This window comes from Mus caroli, unplaced genomic scaffold (assembly GCF_978045245.1).
Source record: "Mus caroli unplaced genomic scaffold, Mus_caroli_1 scaffold_7, whole genome shotgun sequence".
Classification (NCBI taxonomy): domain Eukaryota; kingdom Metazoa; phylum Chordata; class Mammalia; order Rodentia; family Muridae; genus Mus; species Mus caroli.
This window is the reverse complement of record NW_028227262.1, coordinates 48,982,833-49,010,185: the sequence shown is the minus strand read 5'-3', so window position 1 is coordinate 49,010,185 and position 27,353 is coordinate 48,982,833. Positions and strand designations below refer to the sequence as shown.

The following is a 27,353-nucleotide window of genomic DNA, read 5'->3' as shown; positions in this document are numbered from 1 at the left end:
GCCAAAAGAATGGGAATGGGTGGGTAGGGAAGTGGGGGGCGCTATGGGGGACTTTTGGGATAGTATTGGAAATGTAATTGAGGAAAATATGTAATAAAAATATAAAAAAAAAAAACATACATGGGAAGGGGACTCAGATACCATTGGACAAATGTTTAAATAAACACTGAGGTAGCCGAGTGAATTAACATCAACATGCAGTCAAGGGATAAAGGTGGCAGGAGCAAAGCCTGTCCTCTCACGTGCTCAAAAGCTCTGGCCCCTGCCAGTTTCTTTGGCATTAAGGGACACTCCTGAGATGCTAAAGACAAGCACAGCTGAGTTAACCAAAAGTCACAGGCAAGTCAAATTTGTGTTTATACATAAAAGGTTTGAGGGGTGTCACCCAGGGAGTACCCACTTGACAGGAGTAATTGTGAGTGGTGGCATGTAATATTCTCACATAAAATGTGACTTTGGGGTGTTTGCAACAGCGGCGGGAGGCGACGGGTGATAAAAGGCGAGAGTGCTATCACATCGGCCTCTTACTGTGCCGTGAACTATCCCATCCGCACCTCAGCATGGTAAAATCTCTGCCATGATTATTCTTGCTTTGAAGATCAGTAAATAAGGTATATAGAGATTTTAAAAAGGAAGAGAAGTGTGCACGCTACTCAGTGCGGGCAGTGGCACTCAAACAGTGTGACAGCAAAGGGGCAGACTCCAGGAACCCAGTACCGGCAACACGCTTCGAGGGCTTATAAACACGCGCCCTGCAGAGAGCTACATCCAGACTTACCCCCAGGCAGTCTCACTGGACAGCGCTGTTCTCACATTAGTTGTATAAATAAGGAACTTGAGGGGTTTTACAACCTCTTTTGCATTGTTATCCCCTCTCATCATCTTGAAGGAGGGAGCCCTTTGTAAATCAGCCCTGAAATATTTACAAATCACGGGGAAACCCTGTGTTTATCTATGGGCTGCATATCTGTCTGTGCTTCAGATCAACAAAGATTAAGATCTGGTCATGGACCTATCAAGAACTGAAGTTTTGCCCCTCTGGGAAGGTGCAGCCGCCAATGGATACAGCTTTCTGAGAACAGTGGGCAGAGGTTCAGGAAATCTGTGCACCCATTCACCTCTCAGTCATTCACTTCATCCTTCAGTACAGACTCAGTGAAGAGAGGTCAGATATAGCAGAGTAAGGTACTGTGTGCTTCAACTTGACTCAACTTCAGTCTCCAATGGAAAAACATATACTAGCAGATTAGGAGTGGTGGCTATAACCGGGGGAGGAGAGTCTGATGGGAAGGGGTATGGAGATACGCTGGTAAGGGCACGTGCATCTAAACTTGGACAAGGACTCCTGCTAATTATACCTCGGTACAATGGAGAAAAGTGTCTCCTGTGGGTCAGCCCAGGGCCTTTAAATTGGTCCCTAAGGATCCTAACAATACACGCCTTAAAGATCAAGCCCTGCTGTGTGTACCTTGACCTTGCTGGGGTGGAGAGATCACCCTCTAGCCTCTGTCCTGGGATCCCACACCCCATTCAGAGGTTCTCACTGTCGCAAAAGAGTGGAGAAAGGAGGAATCTCTTAAAATCCCAGTAGGGTTGAAGAGCTCCCTCAGGCCAGACTTAAAATCAAGTGCTCTGAGGTTAAGTGGCTCCTGGGAAAGAGTTGTAAAAGTCTACAAATTCACCAAACAGCAGCCAAGGGGAAGCTCCTCCAACACTGAGGGGTCTGACTCCGGGGGCAGCAGCTCTTGTGCTGGCCCACAAGGTTGCAGTCAGCGCTGAATGATAACCTTAGAGCAACAGTTAGTTTGCTTGTCATAGGCTTATGTCACATTCCCAAGAAGACAAGAAATGGCCTGTGGTTGGGACTGTCCTTACGTCGTTTTACTGTGTTCACAGGGGCTACTCATGGTACTTACCACCCAGGCTCCTTGCCTGTGTAAGTATGAAAGTGCAATTTGTTAAGCCCATGTAGGAAGCAGAATATGTGCTAGTGCCTACAGGATGCCTAATAGATTTAGAGCCACAAAAAGAAAAATATTTATAACCTGTGCCTTGTAGAAGACCCAGGACATATAGCCAGTGTGGCTTTGATGCAGCCTCAAAAGCCTTGTACCTGTAGCTAGGAAGGATACCAGGGGAGAGAAACTTGGTAGAGTTTGCTGGGGAAGAAATGGGGAATGGGATGAATAAAGTAAATCATGTTTTGGAAACTGTCTGGGGGGAGTGGCTTAGCCAATAAATTATATACTTTATAAAGGTCAGATCTCCAGCACTGGTATTTAAAAGGCAGGTGTAGTAGTAGGTCACCTCTGCTCCCACAAATGGTGAACTGGGGGTGGGGTGGGGATGGGAAACAAGTGGATCCCTGCCTGGTTGCCTAGCCTACTAGGCAAGTTCTGGGCTAGTGAGAGACCCTGTGCTTGAGGAATGATACATAAAGTTAGACTCTGACTTTCACATTTGCACATGCACGCATGCTCATGCACAAACACGCAAAGACACACATCTGCATCCCACACAGGGAGGGAAAGAGGAAGGAAGGGAAGGAGGGAGAAGAGGAAGAAGGAGGGAAACAGACACACACACAGAGACAGAGACAAGAGAATTCAAACAGAACTACAGACTTGTTGGGTGGGGGCAGGGGTGTCTCTTGAACATCAAATATCCTGTCAAATCCATGGTCATACTCAGTCTTCATGGTGACCCATGGAGGTGGATGTCACTGTTGCACCAGTTATACAGAAACTCAAAGGGACAGAGAAGCAGAATGTGGTTGACACATGTCTTTAAAACCTTCACTATCAGCTCTGCACTCCTCTTGCCTCCCCTGCAGATCAATGAAAGATTTTGCTGATGAAGTTTCAGCTAGGGCCAGAGAAAGCCTGCCTCTGGGGTAGATGGATGAATAGTTGCTATGGAGATGGACCTACGCAACGACTCCAGGGCAGAGCCCTGAGCAAGGACTGTCCAAGCAATAGAAAGTCGGGTGATGATGTCTACTGTATCCCTCCCTGGCCCAGGATGCCCCTTCCCACTCTTACCTGCACTGTTTGTACCGTGTAGATTTTCTTCAGATTCGAGGCACACTCGGCTGCTGTGGCACCAGGGCGTGATCTGTCATCAGGAAAATAAATAACAAAGAAGCAAACAAATTCAGTCAGTGATTGTAAGCTATCCCACAATGTAACTGTGTGGGTTTTGATCACGGGTAGGTCCAGAGCCTCAGAAAGGGAGATCTAGAGATAGATGGTAGCTAGAATTTAAATCCTTTTTCCTAAGGGCATGTATTTGCTTCTCCTAATGGGCAGAAATATGTATTCTGTGGATTTCATAGATAAGAAAGGTAAAGTACGCAAGAAAGGTACTGGAAGCTTTTTTTTTTTTAACATAGTAAAAAAACACCATGAGAATATTTTACTAACATGTAGGTGCTGTTCAGGACTTCAGATTAGAAACTGTCTGCTTTGCCATTGGCAATTTGAGTGCAAACCTCTCTCTCCTCTGTGGGATCCACTTAAAACCCCCATAACACCCATGTGGTAAATACCCATGCTCCCCATGGAAGCAGAGGATCATTCAGCTATTTTAGAGACCACTATTAAGAGTCAGCCTTGGTTTCCCCCCTAAATTTCTTGCCTTAATACTTTCGGTGGCTTCCCCTGAGCTCTTGTAAATTGTATGGGCAGAATACATTAATCTCTACTTTCTATATGTTCCACTAGATGGCAACACACTACAGGTTTATTCTCTGGGGGAAAAAAATATCGCACTTTGACTGGCTTTCCAAGTACAGTTCCTGGGATGGGCTGTGCGGATCAATAGGTGTTTGTTCAGATAGGTTGTTCAGGTATTCAGAGCCCCCACCCCCACCCCATCAGCACTACTGTGTCTCCTCCTTCCCGCCTACTTAGCAGTCTGTGCTCACAGGCACTGTGGTCCTTGTCAGTAGCAGGTTTAATGACACTTCACCACACAAGCAATGCTCAGAGGCCCATGTCTGGCTGTGGGCGAGGAATCAAGGACTTGCTAAGAAGGGAAGCACCCTGGTCTCAGCAGATGCACTGGGATCTAGAATGTATGAAAAAGCACCCTTCACCAGCCACTGACTGCAATGACCCTGAGAGTCCCAGAGGTTATCATAGGGGAACACTTTCTGGTGAGTTGTTTTCTACCACACCCTAAAGATGCAGAGAAAACCCCAAACCATCTCTGAAGCCGAGGCAATGAGACAGCCGAGGCCCTGGGGACAGGATTCCACCACCCGCTTTCTGGAACCACGGACCAATGAAAACATCAGAGCTGGGGAGATGGCTCAGTGGGGGAAGGGCTTGCTTGGTAAGCAGAGGACCAGCGTTCAGACCCTCGCTTGGCATCCATGGGAGAGCCAGGGTCAGTGACAGACATCTATAACCCCAGTGCTGGAGGAGGGGAGACAGATGGATGCCAGGAGCTTGCTGGTCAGTCATCTTGCTGAAATGGCAAACCTCAGGTTCAGTGAGAGACCACCCTGATTCACACTAAGGTGGAAAACAATAGAGCGAGATACACAATATCTACCTCTGGCCTTCACGCGTGGACTTGCACCTTGGCATACACATTCATCCATCACACACACATACACAAATCAAAATATCAAAAATATTTGGAATACAGCTCTCTTGTTTAGAGGTCAGTAAGGACGCAAGTATGGACTAGTCCGAGGGCAAAGATGTCTTGTCACCCACTAGGCAGGTAAGTTCTGATAAATAAGTCATGGTTTTATATCTATTTCCTAGCTGTTTGCAAATTTTATGGCCTTCATGTTTCAAAAGCAAAAGCACAACCACAGATGTGACATCCGTGCCAGCTATTACGTATCTAAGCCGACCCGAGGAACACATAGGGACCAACAGCAGCTGCCTGGACCCACAGAAACCCACCAGGCAACCCCGAGGTCTGGACTGTGGCTGCCTAAGCCCTCTACTTGGACACAGGTAAATACGCTATCTAAAGCAAGTTAGTGCACTTGTAGATTATTAAAGTCATTAAAAAGGAAGACAAAAAGTACTTCTCCCTGTCTCTGTTTATTTGACACGGACTGTTTGGAAGTCTGTTGCTTTTACGTGGCACTCGACTGGCACTTAATCCAACTAATTCCTCTTTCTTCGTACAATCGAGCCGACTGCTCCACCACGTACTCCGAGCAAATATATTCCTGGATCCTACAAGCTCTGGAGATAGGACTCCACCCCTAACTGCACTCAGGAAGCGGGCAGGCCAGAGCCTAAGGTAGGAGATGAATTTTGCAGCTTTTTAATCTGTAGAATAAAATTATATATTTGAAGTTTTCACTGATTTTTAAAGCTACTCTTCAATTCAGGATGCCTTAGAGTACGTGTTTAGTGTGTTCACTCGGGACATTATCATCGCGAATTACACAAACCCAACTTTCAGGTGGTGGTTCCCATCTAACTTTCAAAAGTGACTAAGGAGCGCTTGGTCTCCAAGGCTTTTTTTAAGGGTCCTGATTCTAGTTTGATTTTGTGACATTCTGGGGTACGAGACAAATGTACAAAGTCACTTAAGGTCTCTGTTTCAGTGTCCAAGTGTTTGAAGATGCTGGGTCTCCAGAGCTCAGGAGGAGCATCTGGAAGGAGGTAACTAAGCTACACTCACCAGTGGAAGACAGCGGGGTCTGGCAGCCAGTGTGAGGAGCAGGGCTCCAGCTGCTGTTGAGTAACAAGAGTCCTGCAGGGGCCCCTGTAGCCTGCGTGGTACTTGTGACCATTTTACACTGAGCACACTGGGGCTCAGAGAGGCATGGCAACATTCCCAGGGGGAATAAAAAACACTTAACAAAACCAGATGCTGTGCCTGTGATGGTCTCTCCTTATCCCACACTGCAGAGCCACCCAGTCAAGTCTCAGCGATTACTAAACCTGGTCTCACATAAACTAAGCATGTGTGCCACAACTGAGCTCACCCAGTTCCACATTTTCATTTCTGTAATGTGCACATGTGTGTTCGGGTGTGTACCAGGACATCTCTCTACCATCATTTGGAAGACAGGGTCTCTCACTAAACCTGCAACTCACCAACTGACTGGGCTGTCTGATCTGTAAGTACCTGGGACCCTCCTGAGTCCTGCAGTGCTGCTCTGGGATTGCAGGCATGCTCACCACACCTGGCTCTTTACGGAGGGCTGGGACCAGCACTGAGTCTCCATGCTTGCACAACAAGCACTTCTCTACAGCCGACACTTGTATTCCTAAAGATACAAAACCACCACCAAAAAACCCCACCTTTTCTAATTGTATGTGATGTGTGTGTTTGTGCCGGTATATGTATGTGAGTGTGTCCATGTGTGTCCATGTGTGCCTGTGTGCTATGTTCATTCATATATGCATACCTGGAGGCCAGAAGCTGGTGTCAAGTATCTTCCTCTATAACTGCCCACTTTTAAATTTATTTATTTTTCAGAAACAGGGCCTTTAATATCTTTCACTGAACCTGGAGTTTGCTGTTAGGGACACAGTAGCTCTGCAGTAGATCTCCAGGGTTCTCCTGTCACAGTTCCCCACTTCGGGGGCTGGGGGTGGGGTTATAAGCACACCAAGTATGGCTGCCACACAGGTTGAGGATCCAGTCTTCATGCTTGCACAGCCACTGAGCCATCACCCCAGCCCCATTCACTGCCACTTCTGCAGGAAACAATACGGTAGAATCTTGGTGTGTTCTCAACAAGGCTACCACTTTAGCTTAATCTTATTATTAATTCAAGAGCGAGTCTGTGGGGATTAGAAGACATGGTTTAAATAGTCTTTCCAATGAAGCAGGGTAGGGAAAGTCCTCACAACACCGGACAGGAACATGCTTGGCCACAGCCAGCCTCTGATAGGCTAACAGCATCAAGGCTAGGAAGGAAGTGACAGGCTCCGCAGAAACTCGCCATGGTAGTTAGAATGAGAAACAACCCGTCTGACGTACCTAAGTGGCAACACTGCTTCGGGGGAGATTATGGACTCTTTAGGAAGTGGAGCCTTGCTGGATAGAAATAAGTCACTAGGGTGGGCTATGGAGGCTTACAGCCTCCTTCCTCTTTCTGTTCTCTGTTCCCTGTGTGCAGATGAAATGTGATCAGCCAGCTTCTTACTCCTGCTGCCATGCCATGTCTTTCCCTGCCACAATGGAGTGTGAAATCCATAGTTCTCAGGAGCCCGAAGCAAAAGTAAGCCCTTTCTCCCCCAGGTTACATCAGGTCATGGCGCTTGATCCCAGGGACCGCAAAGTAGACAGTTTCCCAGTTACTTCCTGAAAGAGGTTGATTCTGATTTCTGAGGGCTCATCTAGTTGCTGGGTGGTTTTATAAACATCTGTCTTGCAGACCAGTATAGCAATGTTGTCAGGTCTGTGTTGGGTTGGCTGGTCAGTGCAGGTTTGGTATTCTATACACCAAACTTGATTTGGTAGTCACTAAAACATACTGCTATGTCTCAACCTGATCCTGAACTTCAGGTTTCCTAACAAGCAAGATTGGGACACAGCCACAGAGCCCATTTTAGAAGGGCAAACAAGCCAAGGTTTTCAAGTGGCCTGCCTTGTAAACAGGCCAGTGTGCACTGGATTTGCTGATTAAAGTTACTGGTGTACTGTGATGTTTTTTCTTCATTACTGAGGGTTAAACACAGACCTCACACACACTAGGCAACTTGGCTACCTCCTTAACACTTAATTCAGTATTTTGAGACAGGGTCTCATTATGTTGTCCATGCTGGCCTTGAACTTGAAACCCTTCTGCCTCAGCCTCCTGAGTAGTTGGGACTATAGGTCTGTGGCTGCTTTCTAAGAAGGCAATGCAGACCGAGTAAGGCTGCTGCCACATAAGTGACTGAAAGGCAAAGATATAGAATAGATTTGAAACAAGAGACAGTGTTACTAAAACCATTTATGCAACATATATATGTTTATTTATTGTATATTTTTACTTTATCAATACCAGAGATCTCATCTTCTATAGAGACGACTAGTCAGAGCCCTCTGTCTGCAGACCTGGATGCCACTGGAATGGCAGTGACCCAGATGATCAAAGGCAAATATTGGAAGGCATTTTGTGTTGCTGCGAATAGCAGGTGAACCTCCATAACGCTCCACATTACAGAAACTTCTACAAAACAAAATCCATAGTGTGGAGAGCTCCGGTATAGACATGAAAGAGCCTTGGAGGATTTATCATTTATCACACTACAAACATTCATTTCTACCTCTTTTGGAGTTGAGGACACAGTGATGACGACTCTAGGCAAAGCCCTTGGAGAATATGTTCTACACATGACATCTCTGCTTTCTGGATCGCATCCCCCACCCCACCCCCAGTCTCCCTGGCTCCCTGGGTTCCTGGAGGCAAAGAAACAAAGCTTGGAACTGATTTGTTTTGCCTGAAAAGAAGAGATGGGAAAGAAAGGTGACAAGAGAGCACACATGCCACTGTGACCACTCCCAGAGGACCACAGATGTGAGCCATTCTGCAACCTAAGATCAGGCCTGTCTTCTGCTTCTCTCTTCCCTGCATACATGACCCTCCCTGCAACATAGTGTCCTGGAGCTGAGAACACAGCAGTGGAGAGATAAATGCCCCTGGTGGGCCAGAGTCTAGATTTCGAATTGTTCTAGCCTAGTCTACCCTCTACTTATTAACGTTATAATGTAATCTCAACCTCCTTTTTTTGAGTAGGTATTAGCTCTGATTCTCAAAGCATTTCTGCCAGGCTGATAACATAACCTACCCTTACCTGGATTCTGCCACCTCTGCAGGTGTCATTGCCTTCCTGTTTCCCAGGACTACTGTCCATCTCTTGATAAAATCATTGTCAGCATGGTGACCCACAGAGCAGATATTATGGCAAATCCCTCCCTCCTGCTCCTATATTACCTGCTTGTTACACATTCTCCCTCTTCTGCTACACTGTGTGAGACTCTGAGACACAGAGGCAGGCAAGGCACCAGTGCCTAGCAATGCACGTAGTATGGCTGCGGAGGAGGAACATTCTAGATCAATGCTGAGGGGTCGGCCTAGGAGGAAGCCAGCCCACCCAACAAAGGCCACTGAGGGACAGGAGCAGGAAAGATATGGAGACTAATTACTCTCTGTAACCAATCCCTGCCAAGACAAGCCCAGTTCTGCCACCAGCCTTCCCCTCTGCTTCCCCTCTCTAGAAACAGCCTTATCTATTGCTTTGCGGCCTGGACACATGAGCCAATGCTGGTAGATGTTTCTCTTACACAGTGCATCTAAATGCATCTGACTGCAGACAGACAGACAGACACAGATAAGAAAGCCCTCGGTATGGACACACTAGCCAAAACCAGAAAAGCACACAAACAGCTGAGAGCTGTTTGTGTTCACCTACAGAGAGGATGCCCACTAGGCTCTCCCAGCTGTAGGCTGCAGCCTTGGTGAAGGCTGTCTCTGAATAAATTTAGTTAATTACGGATCCATCCGTTAATGCAGAAGGGATCTGGGCCCTGGCAAATCAATGCCTAAGGTGACAACATTGGAGAGCTGTTGATGTCATTTAGGACTGAATTCTAAGCTCCTTCTTTAGATTGTGTCTTTAACTTAACAGGATAATACAGAATGGATCCTAAGATTCTCTTTTTAAAATTGGTGAGAAATTCTCATTTGGAGAGTCAGGAGGATGCTGGGAATCTAATAATACTAGACCAACTATTCTACTCAAACCATTTCCAGGCACCACGTGAGTACAAAATTTTAATATTTACAAACCACATTTACCCATTAAAACAGATCCCCGAGACACTTCACAAGAACACTCTCTCTCCACTGACTTCTCAAATGTCTGAGGGAGGGCACGTTGCCCTCTTTGTTTTAGGAGATCCTGTGGGCTAGTGACTGAAGCAATTACATGCTTTCTGCACGTGTGCATGCCATGTTCTACCTCCACTTGGCAGATAAGATCACTAAAGCTGGGTTGGTACAGGAACTCACTAACTGACACACAGTTGGCAGTGGCAGAGCTGAGACGTGCCACAGTTGGCTGACATCTTTTGTCAGGGGTGGCCCTTGAAGGAACCCATCCCACATGCACACAGATCCAAACGCCACACCTTGCAATCTTCAACCTGGACATTCCAGGTGAACATTCTCCATGCGGTGCACCTTTAAAGACATGGCCACCGCAGGCGGACCTTGGAGTCAGTTCCACCTAAACGATCTTACCCACGGCACCATAACCCAGCCACGTAGATACCTGGGGAGACTTCCCACAAAGCAGAAGCAGAGGGAAGGTTTCCCACACTCTACCTGCATGTTGGTCACTTAAAGTGTCATCAGTCCACAGGCAGCAGCCCCTGGGAGCTTGTTAGAGGCAGGTTCAGTCCCTAGGTCCCACACGTGTTAAGTCCCCTGGGTTTCTAATCCCCCTCCTAGTCATGGTGACCCTGTATCATCTGAATAAAGTCACCACAAGGAAAGCCAACCCCTCTATGGTAAAGTCCAGTGAAGAGGAGCACCTAAGCAAAATGTAAAAGCCACTGTTCTAACATCGCCCTCAACGCCGCGCAAAGACATCACCAAGGCAACGGCAGGACTGACTGTGAAGGGTGGTCCTGTCCAGGGGCTTGGACGGGAGGTTTCAGGCAGGGCTCTTTTTATTCTCTGCATTAAAAACACTGTCTGTCTGTCTGTCCCCCCACCCCATGTGTGTATATGTGTGTGCACACAAGCACATGAGCATACATGAATATGGACTCAAATGTACAGTGTCCTAAGAGTCAGGCTTAGGAAAAGCCCAGGTATTGCCCTCACCTTCCACTTTGAGGCGAGCTGGCCTGGACGTTTCTGGAAATTCTCTGTCTTTGCCTCCTGCCTGGGGGTGCTGGGATGGGATCATAGAGCATGCTCTTACAGCTGGCATAGAGTAATTCTGGGGATTTAAACTCACAACCTCATGCTCACACAGCAACTATTTTACCCAGTGAACCATCTCCTCAGCTATCTCTGCAAAGTTTAATGTGTGTGTGTGTGGGGGGGGGGGTCCTTGGCTGAATTACCTTCCATGAAAGCAGACCTCAGTTTCCCCAAGTGGCTGAAATTGAGAGCTTACCTCTAAGTCTATACTACTACATGATATGACACAAGAGAATGATGTCCCATTCACTGTTTCTATCCCCAGGGAAGCACTGGTAGGGGTCTTGGTGGCCACAATATGGTCACCCAGTGCTTTATTTCAATTCTGCTTCTCCCCTGCACTGCTAGGTGACCTCAACGTTTTCATTTATAAAATGCTTCTGGGACATCCGTTGCAGTATTGTGAGGACCTTATGCTTGAGTTTATATAGCACTTGGATCACTGTTTAATACACAGGAGTCATATTAACACAGTACACAGTATGTCTTATTAACAGGGTAAGATGGGGAAAGGCAGCTTATGGTTTGTATAGCACAATGTCTCCAATTATATGCCCAGTACACATACACTTTGTGAAAGACACGAATGATGACAATAGTCAAATGTCCTAGAGGAGACAATTTCATTTTAGCCAAGAGAACAAATCTGAAGGGGAAAGACTTCAAAGCCAGGGATGTATCTGCTGAATCCAGCCTTCCCGAGCAATTTACATCAGCTGTCAGAGGGAAAACACACACAGGCCCAGTACCGTGATTAAGCATGCCCCTTGTACATCATTCACTCCATTAAAGATGATTTCATTTTAATCACTTTTAGATAGATCTGTGGCTTGAGGCTACACCAGTTTCCTGTTTGAGAGTCGCATACAAAAGGGGGCTGAGCTTGGTGCTGACAGTCAGCAATACATCTGCAGAAGCTGGCCTCATTACCGAGCACTCTACATGTTTATCTGGCTCTGGTTTCTCCCTGCTTCCCAACATTGCCCTTCCTGTTCTTCAGTAGCTGTGGGCTCTTTTCATCTTGTCTTACAATTAATCTTTTAGGGCCAGAAGTGGGGTGGAGAGGAACAACACAAGTTCACAGACCCCACTAAGGCAGACTGGCTCCTGAAGTATCCTCACACCACACTGTCTGCTGCCTTGGGTTTCCAAGCACTCAGGAGGCAGAGAAAGACAGTGTTTGAGGGCAGCCTGAGTGAACTCCAGGACAGACAGACAGGGCTATTCAGCTATCTCAAACAAACAAACAAACAAACAAATAAACAAACAAACAAAAAAAGTCTTGTTTTGTTGTTTTTTGTTGTTGTTGAGTTCGTACTACCAACTAAGGATTAGAAGAAACTTTTCAGAATACACATACTGAAGGCCCTGGGCCACTCTACAAGAAGCACTGGTCCACATGTGGACAGGCTGTGCAACCATACCCTCAGGGAAGGGAACTAACTGCAAACAGATCAATACTGAACCTTTTACAGAAATAAAACCATCAGCCACTCAGAGAGTTTGCAGAAATATAAAGGAAGACTGGGGGAGGAGGAGTCTCAACATCAGACTATGCCTCTTCCAGTGTCTTCTGCTGACCTCATCTACGCAAGCCACTCAATGAAGAAAGATGCTGTGGGGTCTCCTTTTGCAAGGCCGGAACCACCTCTGTGTACCAGATGTACGGGTACGGACCACACCGAGAGGCTGCATCAGGATGCATCACACCTGTAAGGTGGATGCCTCAGAACTCCTTGCCTTGGGATTCTCACTCATGCTCCCGAAGCACGCGGTGTGTGAGGTGGCCTGCTGGAGGGAAGCCCACTGTGGTCATGGCCATGCTCTCTATTCTCTGATTCTAAGTGAACTGAGCTCTGACATGATCACATCATAGGATCAATGCATGCATAGTAACATTCCATTTCAGATACAAGCCACATTGTGACAAGGCACATTCATCCTCTGTACCCAGAGGCCTTACTGAACAGGTCCTGGGCAAGGTGCAAGCTGGTATAGCACAGGCTGGTGATTCTGATGTAAGAGTCAGAGAACTATACTTTCAGACACACAAACTTGGTGCAGCTAAGCTAGACAAGTTGGAATTGGTGGCAGACATAGGTAATGGTCAATTTTTGAGGACCAAAACAGAAGTTAGGGGGTGAACAGATAGCTCAGTAGTTAAGAGTCCTGGTTGCTCTTGCAGAGGACCTAAGTTCGATTCCCAGCATCCACATTGCAGCTTATAACTGTCTTTAACTCCAATATGAGGTGCTCTGATAACCTCTTCTGGTCCCTGTAGGCATCAGACATGCATGTGGTCTACAGACATAAATGTAAGTAAAACACTCCTACACATAAATACAAAATGCTTGCTATGTGACAGGCACACTCTTAGGTCACAGACCTGATGACTTTAGCATCTCAGCATCAAGAGTAAGATAAAAAAAAGAAAATCAACTATCTGTAATAGAACTCTTGCTTACAAAGAAATGCTGTAGAGAAACTACCAGTGCAGTCCCTAATCCACTCAAGACAGGCATCACAAGTTTGCTGCTACTGGGGAAGAGAAACTTGGAATTGGCAAGTTTGCCAAATCAAAAGGAAAGTCTCAAACTTGACACAGCAAATATACATTGTTACTATAACCTGTGAGCATAAGGGTTTCCTTAAAAACAAAGCAAACAAACACAAACGGAAGCACTTTTGTTTGCTTGTTAGTTTTGAAACATGGCTCTAAAGCCAGCTATGGTGGCAAGTGCCTGAAACTCCAGCACTCCAATAGGTTAGGCAGGAAGATAGTGAGTTCAAGGCTAGCCTGGAGTACATAAGACCTTGTTTTGAAAAACAAAATGAAACAAAACCCACTATGACTGATATCTAAACACACACACACACACACACACACACACACACACGCACCACACCCCTCCCCACTGATGGCCTCTTTGGTAGAAGTTTAGGTAGAGATCTAGAACATGACTTAATCTTCGTACACCCAGCTCAGGAGAGGCATTAAGTAAACTGCTGCATGGTAAGAGAGAGGCCATGACGGGCAGATTGGGTGTATGTGCACTGTGTGCAGAAGGCTTCCTCCCAGACAGGGTATGCTTTGGAGAGGGAGGAGCCTGGGTACCAGGCAGATACCTAGGCAATCTTCGATGATCCTGGTGCTAGAGCTGCACAGGGCCAGCAGAAAGAGTCGAGAGAGGCACATGTAGAGGTGGTGATGTCTTAGATTTTAGTGAGTTTGCTAAGGGTCACTAAACCTGCAAATGTATAGAAATAGACAAAGCAGGGTACTTAGGAAAGACAATGCAAGGATCTGACAGAAATGGTACTTTGAGATGCTGGTGATCTGGTGGGGAACAACATGGGTCAGCAGAAAAGGAAGACCCTGGAGAGAAATCAGCTCCATTTTGGAGTAATCAGAAAAGCATCCAAACTGCCGACCTCCTGGCTCTTGGCTATACGTGCCTAGACTTGAGAAGGCAGAGAAGGGAGACTGACAGATGTGTACAAGAGTGAAGTGAGTCACCACAGGAGAGTGCGGTTGCTATGGGAAGACTTTGACTCCACCATGAGCATCAAGCCAGATCTAGGAGCTGAGAAGTGAGTAACCATGGTCAGAGCTCACGTTCTAGATAAAGACCATCAGTAACAGCTGCAGAGTGTAGTCTCCAGTTATTCTTCAGGTTGCTCTGGGCAAGGGTAGCTACAGACTGCTCCAGGATTTTGGGGGAGGGGGGGAAGGTGAGAAACCAGGACAGAGATAGATTAACTGTTAACTGCTTGTATCTAAGCTCAAAAGACACTAAGGGAGCTGTAAGGGCAGCCAAAAAGGTGGCATGGTGCATGCAGGACAGGCAGAGGCAGCAGGATCTATCTGCCTGTGGGTTCTGTCACCTCCTCCTTCAGCTGGAGCTACAAGCCTTCCTGTGTCAGGGTGGCAGTCCTGTGTGGGACAGGCCCCAAGGGCTAGGTCCTGGGAGAAGCAGAGCGCAGGAGGTCACCACTCAATGACCTGGAAACATGCAGAGACACTAGTGGGAATGGAAGGCAAGAACCAAGCAGAGTTTAGATAGCAAGTTAAGGGGAAGAAGTTTCTTCATCCCGTGCACTGACCCATGCACTTACATTCTTAACCACGTAGCCCATTGACTTCAGCCAAATAAGGTCTGGCTTTGCAGTTGACTACTTCAAATGCAAATGCTTTCTGAAGGATTCTCCAATCTGTTTGGTAGGGAAATGAATTTAGGAGGCTGGCTTCCTACTACCTGAATTCAGATCACTGATGTAGTAGAGGCCAGGGGTCAACCTCAGGTATCTTTTCCTCAGTAATGCCCCCCACACCCATCTGCTTTGGTCCTCTCCAGAAAGATCCTCTTACGAGGCTGGAGCATAGGCCAAATAAGGATAGGCTGGGTAGCCGGTGGGTGTGAGCAAGCCACCTGCCTTCCCAGTACTGAGATCATAAGTACGGCGTGAGTACTTGTGTTACATCACTAGGCCTGGCCTTTTACTTGGGCCCTGGGAAAAGGCTGGAGGAATGCAGATCCTCATGTGTGCACAGCAGTTTACCAACCCAGCTTGCTCCTCTGCCCCATCAGTTGAAACGTATTAAGCTCTTACTTCACACCAGGTACCTGCTTTACATCCATCACTCACAATAGCCCTGGGCAGCAAATCCCACAGTTGTGTTCACTTAACACTGGAGTGCAGCTGGGTGAGGCTGGGCAAGGTGGTGGTGGTGGTGCTGCTGCTGCTGCTCCTCTTCCTCCCCTGCAGCAGCAGCAGCAGCAGCAGCAGCAGCAGCAGCAGCAGCAGCAGCAGCAGCAGCAGCAGCAGCAGCAGCAGCAGCAACAGCAGCAGCCAGTCGGCTGTAAGGTAGGGCTGCCTGAGACAGGAGCTAGAAGGAAGCTGTGGATTTCCAGCCTGAGGGAAGGATGCCCTGCAGGTCTCTTAAGAACCCACTACTCTATGCAGTGTTCCTTCTCTGGGGGGAATTCCAAGTTAACTTGCAGAACCTGAGGTGTTCTTCCCAAGTGTGCCTGAGGGTGGGTAGAGCCTCTATAAATAAATACTGTAGACTCTCAGAGAAGAAACATAGAGTTCAATAAAAATTACGAGATGATGGATCAGGCACAATGTTGAAACTAGTTATAATTTCTAAACGGATCCAGCATTTCTATTAAAGGTTTAGACACTACAGAAGTAACACATTTCATTTATTGACGTTTTAGCAGGGGGGAAAGAATGCAAATCAATGTAAAAAAAAAAAAGACGTCATTTGTACTTGTACTAAAGTGACCTATTCTTAGGGCTGTCCTCCCTCTGCCCGGGGCTGAGAATTGAACCCAGGGTCTGTTTCCTAAAACACATGTGCTCTACCACTGAGCTACACTGCCAGCCTACGTATCTTACGTTAGAAGACATTACATGTTTTTGTAAAGCACTCGTGGACATACAGGATACATGGACATACACCTTAGAGTAGTTCTAAAATATGCTGTTCTAAATCTACTACAATTTAGTCCACTGAAAATGGAGCTCTCTCCATCCAGTCTTTTCTGGACAGCACACCCACAGATTGAACCACAAGCCCGGTTGTATACCTTGAAAACATATTCCAGGTACCAACTTCACAGTTAGAGGACACCTTTGAAAACAAAGTCATGACTTCACTGTGCTAGTGACTGCCAAAACCCAAAGCCACTCCTGTTATGACAGCCAAATTCTGGAAACTCAGAATGAAAGTGAAAATATTTTTGCAAATCTCTCCCATCCCCTGCTTCTCTGTGTCTCCAGGAAACAAACTGGCTCCGGGTGTAAATTCTTAGAGGTAAGGGCTAATCTGTCAGGAAAAGAACTGTCTTTGCTTAAAACATGAATATCAGTTTTAAAAAACAAACAAATCTGCAGGCATGGGTGCAAAGCTAAAAACAAAACATCCGTGTGGAGTATAAAACTGAGTCTCTCCGGAAACTGTCACATACATTTCCTTCTAACTCTTAAACCATGGTAAACAGTTTCATCAAAATTCCCACACACTTGTGGAAACAACTTGATTTATCACTACCCGCACAGATGACAGTCGTTAAGAAAGGGCTGGATATCCACACATCTATCCACACAACAAAACTAGTCGTTCTACTACCACAAAGGCACAGTTCTAGGTGCTGGGACTCTGCATGCAGCCAAGCCAGCCCCTGCTCTGTGAATCTCGCTCGGGGCAAGCGATGGAGGACCTGATAACAAACTGAAAATAAGTTCACACTGCAAGCACGCGGTAGCCTTGAGCATTGTGATGAAAAACAAGGCAGGATGGAGATACAGGATCCTGTGAGAAGTTTCTATTTTGGAGAGGGATCTGAGACCTTACAGAGGCTAGGGCACCGGAGCTGTCCCCACAAAGTTGTCCAGTATCACAGAAGCCCCAGCTTACTCCAGACCCCCTGCCGGGGCTGGGTGTGCAGATGCCCGCAGCTAGGTCCCAGAGTTTCCCTGCCGCCGGCCGACTTTTCTGACTGTTGTCACCGCAAAGGTCACGTCCCGAGCAAGCCTAGCACCCCAGGGATACGCGGGGCAGGCTTCCCAGGCAGCCGCGACTCCCTGCCCAGCGGGCTGGACGCTATCGGGGACGCGCGGAACTCTTGCTGCGTCCGCGCGAGCCACCCCCCCCCCACCCCCGGCAGCGGCGCGCGTGGGGCGAGGACGCGGCCGAGACAAAGCGGCGGGGCGCGGCCCTCACCTGTCCAGCCAGAAGGTCCAGGGCGAGTGCAGCGGGACACCGCCCGGCTCCGGCGGCAATGCCGACAGAGCCTCGCCGAGAGGCTCGTTAGCCCCGGGGGGTGCGGCAGCCGGGGGCAGCGCCATGTTCTCCGCCGGCCAGGCCGCGGACAAGCGGACCCGAGCGCCTAGCAGTCTCCCGGCGCCAGCCCCGCCCCGCCCCGCCCCGCCCCGCGCCCCACCCCGACCGGCCTCCGCCCTGCCCCAGTCCAACAAAGGCCGGGCCCGCGCCCGGAGCGGAGGACCCGAGGGAGAAGGGCAGAGGAAGAGTCACCCGGCAAGCCCCGCAGCTGGGGCCAAGGACAGATGGAAGGTCCGGCCAATGGATCAGTGCGGATGGAGTCTCAAGAGTCCAACAGTGCGAGAGAGGAAGGAGAGGTGGATTGACATACCAGCAATCAGAAGGCTGGATGGGAAGGCTGGCAGATGGCTGGAGGAGGGACAGAGGGATGGAAGGGCAGATGGAAGCACAGTTGGATGTGACAGATAGATGGAGAGAGGACCAATGGCCGAACAGATAAAGAGACTCAAATGTCTGAGACTGTAGAACCAAGGTATTAAAGGCCACACTTACTGAGGCCATGGAGTTGTACTGAAGCTGTGCACGCCTAGTGGAGAGGATAAAGTTACCTAACAGTGTAGCATAAGGGAACGAGGTTACTTTCCTTCTATCTCTGGAGCCACGATGTGCCCACAGAATGCCCAGCTTTCAAGAGAATCATCAGAGTCGGCCAAAGTTCTCCAGCTCTGCCTCCAAGCCCAGCAGAGGAAGCGAGAGGGAGCTGCAATTCTGCACTCATAGCCTACACTTGTGAAAATCCAGGAAGTCACTGTAACCAGAGACCGCTGAGTTCACAGTAAGGGGAACCCTCAGGCAAGCCTCCTCCCAGGCCTCGGTTAACTCTGTCTTCAGGAGAAAGGCAAAGGACTGGAGGCATGCTGTATGTTCCTGGCCTCCAGCAGCTGGGGACGTGCTGTTGGTCAACTCGTCCATTTTCTACCTGACCAGTGTTTATTTTGCTTTCTGCTTGAGAGAGAATAGCTGGAGGATAGGGGTTTTATGGCTTCATGATAGCTTGTCCTGAACCCAGGGCAGGTGTCCTCCCCACAAGCTAGCCCAGGCAAGATAAAATAGCAACAAAACAGTCTGTGTGTTTTGTGACCCCTTCTTGGAATGTAACCAGGTTCTGAGCAAGTCTTCCATCCCTGAGATACCAGGGTCCACCTGGTCATATGCATTTGTTGTTTCATCTTTCTTTACCTTTTCAAAAAAACAGCACACCTATGACGTCGCTAAAGCCTTTCAGAGAGCTTTACCCTATTAGCTTGTATACCCCTTAAATAATATGATGTGGAAGATATTATCCACCTATCTTATAGATAAGGGACAGAATAGGTAGGTTAACCCCAAGTTCACATGATTAGTGCACGGCAAAGCTGGAATTTGAAGAGGTGTGTTAAGACTCTTGAGTTGAGGATTTCCACTGCTAGACTGTTGTGCACATCTGAACGAAAAATAAAGGTCCAGAGAGTAGAAATAAGTCATAAATAGTCTCACCAGCTCCCAAGACAATCAATCTGCCTCCCAGAGGAAACTTGCCACATGTGTGCATACAAACATACATCTCAACTTATAAACTGTATCTCCAAATCTTGTTATAGAAGAAACAGAGGAGTTTAACATCAATGCTGCACTTTGTTTCCTTCTTTGGCATTATTGTCTCTGAACATCTTCCATATCAAGACAAACAGACCTACCTCACTCAGGGTGTCAACAGGACTCACTATGTAAAGCAGTGGCCCCCAACATCTGCTCTTCCTAGCTATTCTCTTCTCTGAGTAAACCCGCCCTGGGCATCTTCATAATTCCATCCTCATCCGTTCAGGCTCACTTCAGAGTGAGTTTGGTGGATGAGAACAGCTGCCTGCGTTTAAGACTCTGGTCCACGTTGCCAAGTTGTACAAGATAAGCACATATCCATGTATGTGATCTATAAATAGCGCCTGACTCTGAGGACTCGGTGACATTTATCTGTATGAAATTCTAAAGCATCAGTAAAGAGGATGGCTGCTTTCTAATGATCACAACTAGTCAAATGTCAAGAGTCTGATTCTTGCTCATACCCTGTAGTAATCACTCAGCCAGAAAGGACTAGCTTTACACTTCCATCAGCAGTTTCTATAAAATAAAAAGTCACATCATAAACTCCTTCTAGGACTTAGGACCAGAAGGAGCCTGAAAGTCTTTCTGCATTACATACCATCCCTTCGCGTTGGCTTCTAAGGCCCTCAAATTTACACGTGCTGCCGGATCGTGACACGGATATTCATCAGTGAAGAAGGAGCTCTTGTATTCTCACATTTATTTCTGTTTTCTATTTCCATGGCCTGACTGCACGTCTGCATCTTATACTGTGAAGGCCTGAGGTCCATTTGGGAAGTTGGTGATACACAGTGAGTAAAATATAAATGACCTCAGGTTAACCAAGAGTTCAGGTGACATGGTTAAGGACAAGGGAGAAGACGCTGAGCACTTCTGTCCCCTTCCCACCAAACACATGTTGGTTCTCATTATGCTTCAAAATTATACTTCAGTAAACACACGTTAGGATCATTATTTCACTTGTATTCCCCACTTTGCAAGTAGATGGCAGGAGCCAGAGCCTCCAGGTAGACAGGGCACTTTGTGTTCCCTAAACAAACACAAGGCTATGAGAAAGGAAGCTGGAGGCCCAGAGAGGTGAGGTGACTTACCTGAGGACACTGCTCTAGGACATGACAAAGGCAGAACTAGAACGTGGGTCTCTTGAGGTCCCGGCCAAGGTGCTCTCTCATTGCATAACACACAATGCAGATGCCTTGGGGTGGCAGGAGAGAGGAAAAGGTGACCCCACAGCCCCTAGCAACAAAAACAACAGAAAGGACTTGAGGCACTCATAAATAATTAAGCAATTAGCTGCAGCAATGACTCCCCTCCCCGCCAGTATCCAGTCACCAAGGCAACTTGGGCAGGGTGCCTGCTGGTTGCCTGGTAACAGTGTGGTCTGTTCCCCTGACATGCTCCCTAGGCATCAAAGGATTTGAGAGCTGGAAAGAACCTTCCAAGAGGATCAGCATTCCAACCCCTTCATTTCCCAAATGAGGAAATGGAGGCCCAGAGAAGCTGGGTAACTTGCCCAGGGTCACACAGCTACCCAGAGGCACAGCCAGGCTCCATTTCTAGTTGCTTTCCATTAGTGTACCAGGGATGCCCCAGGAGAACCATAGATGAGAGAGAGAGAAGCTCGCTCTCTCTCTCTCTCTCTCTCTCTCTCTCTCTCTCTCTGGTGCCTAGAGGAACATGAGAGTCAAAGCCAGTGAGCAAGCAAGAAAGAGACAGAGACCTTGAGTGCTCATGTGCAATTAGCAGGAGCTGGTAATCCCATCAGCCCAACTTTCATCATCACCATGGTAACATGGGTGAGGTGGGTGCTGGTTGCCTAGTAACAAGTGGTCCTCTCTCTTCCACTCATATCCGGCTTCCTGGGAGGCACAGAAACAGTAGAATGTTGGATTTGGTAGAGAAGACAAGGATGCTAACTCAGTTTCCTCCTTTAAACAATGAAGGATGTGTGGAAAGACTGTGCATATACACAGTTCAGGGCAAGCTAGGGACATCCTCTTTATTTATGCACTCCCACAGCAGAGGGGAGCAAACCTTATACTTTAAAGCCAGAACATGGGTGTAATTGTCTGGTGGTTTCTTGTGTTTTGTTGTTGGTGGTGGCTTGTTTTTTTGTTTGTTTTTATTTTGTTTTGTTTTGTTTTAAAGGAGACAGTTCTACCATGTGTCCATATAGTGGCAATACTACATACGAAACAGCACAGAGTAGATCTTAGCAGTTAGACTTTGAGTCTCTAAGGCCAGAAAGTCTGCGTCACATGTGCCAAGGTTCCATAGGTGAGAAACGGGCCAGTCCGGATCCCGCTAGCCATCATTAATCGAGAAAATGCGCACATGACAGGGCAATCACAAAGATGCTGCCAACATTCCATCCAGTGAATGGTTGCAGATCTGCTATGCAAATGCCACCACCCCAGGCTCTTGAGATCACCACTGAACAATACAGACAGGAGACACCTGTGTCGCAGTGACCAGGGTGCATGTAAATATATGGCTAGATCTGTACTCACTTGTGCAATTGTCAGATGGATGCAGGCCCTCACGGGCAATATGCTGTTTACATTGCTGGGCTCCTTCTCTGAGACTTAAAGTTTCCTGTTTACAGTTTGTGGTGCTACAAATAAGCCCTAGGAATTACAAAGGAAAAAGGATGTCTGTGGCCACTAGGTGGCAGACCTCAGACCTCAGACACAAGCCTGGGGCACAGACCTGCATAGAGCCTCCAGCAAAGCAAGTGTTCACAGTTTCTCAGTCCTAAAGCCATGGCTTGGAGGGGATACATGAAACTAGTCTGGGACTCCAGTAGGGTGAGAGGAGACTGCAGTGTGTGCTTTAACAGCAGTTGCTTTGCCTGAGTCTGAACTAAACTTTAACTGCAATCCATGGACAATAAATTTGTTGAGCCCCAAATTCCTCACCCAAGACAAGGAGATGGTGAGATAATCTGCCTTTGGTAGGACTGCCCTCTTTTATACGTTGCACACAGTAAAAGTTCAACCAGTGTTACTGATCCAGGATCTAACGGCTCCTGAACTCCATAGCCACCCACTTGCCCACCATGGGCCTTGTCCTGTCTTCCCCATACCTTCCGAGTTGGTCTTCCTTCTTTCATGAGAATACCACCTACCCCTGCTCCTCATTCCTTGACAAAGGACACCATGGGAAGCTGCCACACTCTCTTAGCCAGCCTCCCTTTCTTTAAACCTATCTTCTAAACAGCTGACACAGTAGCCAAGCCTCCAAACACTGACTCTACCATGCCCTACGGCCCTTCAGACTTCTTGTTACTCTCAGGACAAGCTACACTCTTTCTGGCAGCCAACAGGACCTAAGTTCCTTGTGCTTGTCCATCCCAGGGCTGCCTCTTTTCCTGTCCTCAGAACTTCTCCAGAGCCACAGGGCAACTGTGTAGCTGTTTATTGATGGGCCAATAAAGAAATGAGTCCCTCTGCTCCTCATAGCTGGCTCTGTCTCGTGCTCCAAGCTTCCACTTGAATGTCAAGTGACCCTTCCGGATTATTTCTTTCAGATTCTATGTCTCAAGCTCTGTGAATCTACAATACACCCCCTGCACCCCATCACACACACTGGAATATCTGGTCCCATGTCTCTGTTGCAGCACACTTCAGAGGTCTGCCACATGCTGGATTGGTAAGGAGCAAGATTTGGTAAGGAACTGACAAGGGTACCCGAGTCCTGTGGACTGCCTTGCTTCCTGTGCCCACTCCTCCTCTTGTCCATGGACCGCATGTCGGCCCTACTGTGTCCTTTGATTTATTCCTTCTTTGTTCAAGGCTCCAGTGGCTGTCTCTCATAGGATGAAGTCTGAATTCTCCAGTCTAGTGCCTGAATCTTCCACACCTCCTCCTGCCTTTCCAAATGCAGTTGGAAGTCTATTTCCAAATATATGTGAATATATACACGTGTGTATATATAAATAGAGGCACGTAAACATACCTCTATTTACATATTCTTGGAAATATGTAAATTTATATTGAATATATTTGAAAATATATGTGATCCAAGCAAGCCTGCTCCTATTCCCTCCATGTAGCTAAGCTTAGACTTAACAGCTTAGACCTGGGGACAGGTCTGGTCCCTCCCCACTCCCACAGTCCAGTTCTCAGCATCTGTTTGGCTCATGGGAGAATCAGATTTCCTAACCCATTGGCCTACTCACACTGTGGTGCTTCCATCTCCTCAGAACTGCCTGAGACTTTTCCTTTCCACCATTAACAATCTCTAACTGTCCCCCGAGGGTAGGCAAAAGTTCCACTGTGCAAGATACAAAGAGATGTGGAGCACTGCCAACCAGGGGCACAAAGAACCATCAGACACTTACTCTGGCGAAAGGGATGCTGGGAATTAACTCTGCATTTGTTGTTGTTTGAAAATCAGAGCCCTGACAATTTCAAAAATAATGGTCACGTGTCTAGCCTTGGGAACTCCAAGTAAGGAAAGGGCCTTTGCTGTGACTGCATACATATCAGGAACATATCAGGAAATGACCGGCTAATTCATGTTTCTCAAAGCCTCAGTTAGCTGAAGCCCCTGAGGTGAGAGCTTGCCTCTTAAGAGCTAAAAAAAACCAACCAACCAAACAAACAAACAAAAAACTAAAGTAACGTTTATGGAATGTAAACTTGGCAAATGCCTGAAGAGTGACCCCTGCAGGAGAAAGATGCCTTCACAAAAGCACCTGTGGAACTATTCTGTTAAATATCATATCTCATATATCTCTTTTTTCCCCTTTAGTGGCAATGTGATGTGTGTGTGTATGTATTGTGTCTTGTGTGCATATGTTAAATGTATGTGTGAAAGAACAGGCTACAGGTCAACAGGTGTCTTTCTCAGTCCAGTCCACTTAACTTTGAGATAGGGTCTCTCAATGAACCTGGTCTTACTTGTTCAGCTAGGCTGGGAGGACAGTGAGATCCAAGGACCCATCTCAGCCTCCTCAGAAGTAGGATCACACCTCTGTGGCCAGATTTTTATACAGGCGCTGAGGGTTTGAAACGTATACTTCTGTGTTAAGAACTTAACCAAATGGGCCATCTCCCCAGACCAGTCATTTATTTCTAAAGAGCTAAGTACACTAAAAGTTGGGAATTCATTACCAACTGATGGGCAGTCAAGAAGTAAAGAAAAATAAAGTAGGATTTAAAATGAAGTCACACGGAGGGGGGAGGGGGGAGGGGGAGAGAAAGATTTGTATAGCATTTTCAGGACAGTAACTTCCATGCTAAATGGCTAAATGTTAATTAGGAACATTGAAGATGCTGTCAGACACTCATCAGGAGGAATATCTATAGTTTTTCAGTCCCCTGAACTAGGATAAATATCAGTAGGAATGATAGAAACAGAGGGCCTGATGATGTCTCACTTGCTTTTATTTTCATTTGTTACACAGCATATACATACTGTTACATTGTGTGCTGTAGCATTACTTTCAAAGTTTCTTAGTATTTTTGGTCAATAACACTCTCAGAGGCTAATACTATGTACCTATTGACACAGGTAGGGGGGCTGGGGGGGGAGGGGGGCCTGTTACAAAACATGAGGTCTAATAATGAGATACTTGGTGGCCCTCTGGTGACTTTGTATTGAGTGTTTCAGACTATAAATAGTTGCTATCGTTGACAATGATTTGGGGATACCAAAGAATCACTTTGTTCTTCCCAAACTCACTTGAACCCTCAAAACTAGAATGAATTCTCCCACATTTTTGCTCTATTTCCTACCATTCTTAAAATGTCTAAGGGTCATGTTTTCTTACCATATTGAACTTAAATATTTTATGTTACATTAAACATAATCTTGTCAATAAAATGTAGTGCCATTATTTTTCAAATTTTGAAAAAGCATAGTTAATGATGCAAATAATTCCCTATTTTTCATCTTGAGAGAAAATCATTAGCAGTACTCTCCTTGCAAGAACAGGATTTAGCTGTAAGAGGACACAGGCCATCCATAAAGGCAAGATATAAATGAGCAGTGGAGAGAGGCCCCTCCTGTTTAGAAAGTCCGGATGGAAATGAACAGTGGAATCATTCCTCCGCAGATCAAACAGCGCCTTAATAAGTTGGAGCATCGTGGCTGTTGACTTAATTTAATAGGAAGATACCAGAAAATGACTATGACCCGACCCATGGCAGTGGCCTCGTTTTCTATGTTCATCAGCATTTGGCTAGGGAGGCCTTTCCTGTCATTCTGAAGGAAATTTACCTCTAAAATGGGCTTCGGGCCCTACCTCTTAAAAGCGCCCCATGTTAAAGGAGGGGGAAAAAAAGCCCTGAATAGAACTGAATTGTCGAAATGAAGAGTGTGGTCAAGTCCTTTATCAAAGGCAGAATCAAAATACTTCTTTTACCAGGCAATCTGGTAAGTACAGGTTGTCATGGAAACAGGATGTATTCCGATTATAGGAGGAATGACATTGTTCATCTAACTAGGTGTTCATCTCTTCTAAATGGGGAGAAATTGTTGTAGCTGAAATCCATTATATTTCTTTCAAATCTGCATTAAAAACAATCATTTTCTTTCTTTTATGTAGGAATGCTCAGACACAGAGCCCCTCTCTCATAAAACGGAGAATTACAATTACTTGCAAAAGAATTGGTGTGTAAATAAAAAGACATAAAATGAAAATGAGTCCAGTAACATGAACCTATGGATGCACTGTGAAGGGTTGGGAGAGCAGGGGGGCCAGGCAGTATAATATACAGCCTCCTTACCCACTGCAAGGCATCCCTTTCTTCAGTAGCATTAGCAACTGGATTGAATAGAATATTCCATGCCAGAGTAGCTGTCTGGAAGTTGAGGTGAGTTGCTAACAGGTTTGATGTTGGACTTGGATTCCTAGTGGAACCATAGAGGGGGCGGGGACACAGAGCTGAGTGGCAGCTTCCACTCTTTATCAACAGCTGAGAAACATGGAGGCCAGGCTGTTGATAAGAGATAAAGATCTTTCTGGATCAAACTACCTAGAAAAGCAACCATTCTTTCCCTTTTCCAGGTAGAAAATATTTTCTCCACCTCTCCCACAAAAAAGGAAGCAATTTTTGTTTTTTTTTTTTTTTGTTTTTTGTTTTTTTTGTTTTTTTGTTTTTTGAGACAGGGTTTCTCTGTATAGCCCTGGATATCCTGGAACTCACTTTGTAGACCAGGCTGGCCTTGAACTCAGAAATTCGCCTGCCTCTGCCTCCCAAGTGCTGGGATTAAAGGCGTGTGCCACCATGACCGGCAGGAAGCAATTTTTTAAGTTTTGTTTTTATGTCCCTGGCTATGCTGAGGTCTCTACAAATGCCTTATTTAGGCACTAAGACCAGTAATAAATAAAAAAATAGAAACAGCAGGCTGGAGAGATGGCTCAGCGGTTAAGAGCACTGACTGATCTTCCAGAGGAGTCCAATTCCCAGCAACCACATGGTGGCTCACAACCATCTGTAATAGGGATCTGTTGCACTCTTCTGGTGTGTCTGAAGACAGTGACAGTGTACTCATATACATAAAATAAATACATATTTTTTAAAAATGGGAATAGCTCCAACATATACAAAGAACACTTTAAACTCAACAAGAAAATGAATGACTTGACTAGAAAAAAGAATAAAACAGATCTCGAAATCTCACCAAAGACATAGAGGCAGCAAATAGCATAAGGAAATATGTTCAACATTCTGTATCATCAGGAAATTTAAAACAACAGTGACATAACTCACTAGAATGGCTAAAGCCTCAAACAAATGCTGGCATGAATATGGAGCAGTGGGGCCTCACATTCATTGCTGGGGATGCTAAATGGTGCAGCCACTTTGATAGAACCCATCAGCACCCTAAAAAGCAAGGACTCCTCATCCTACAAGACCAAGCAATAGCACCCCAGTTCTTTATGAGTTACAAACACATAGACAAATGTTTACAGCAGCTATACTCATGACTGACATAATTCAGGGGAAACCAAGGTGGCCTTTAGCAGGTGAGTTGACAGTAGAATAGTACTATTAAAGAGAAGCG

At 46.6% G+C, this 27,353-nt stretch overlaps 1 protein-coding gene and 1 long non-coding RNA gene across 4 annotated transcripts in view; one reads left to right on the top strand and one right to left on the bottom strand.

The window, feature by feature from the left end:
• Positions 1–17,822, bottom strand: part of Eif4e3 (eukaryotic translation initiation factor 4E family member 3) — a 116,559-nt gene extending 98,737 nt beyond the window's left edge. For all 3 annotated transcript variants that reach the window (XR_003836917.2, XM_029478358.2, XM_021165100.3), the window contains exons 1-2: positions 17,637–17,822; positions 3,042–3,114 (exon numbers count right to left, since the gene is read on the bottom strand). Coding sequence is in view for 2 of the 3 variants with exons in the window: in XM_029478358.2 (XP_029334218.1) it covers positions 3,042–3,114; positions 17,637–17,761 (198 nt within the window). In the remaining variant the exon portion in view is untranslated. The remainder of the gene's footprint in view (positions 1–3,041; positions 3,115–17,636) is intronic.
• An 88-nt stretch (positions 17,823–17,910) lies between these two features.
• LOC110296401 (uncharacterized) lies at positions 17,911–22,966 on the top strand. The gene is made up of 3 exons (XR_002378176.3): positions 17,911–18,052; positions 20,095–20,128; positions 22,867–22,966. It is a non-coding gene; the product is annotated as an uncharacterized LOC110296401 (long non-coding RNA).
• Positions 22,967–27,353: the final 4,387 nt, after the last annotated feature.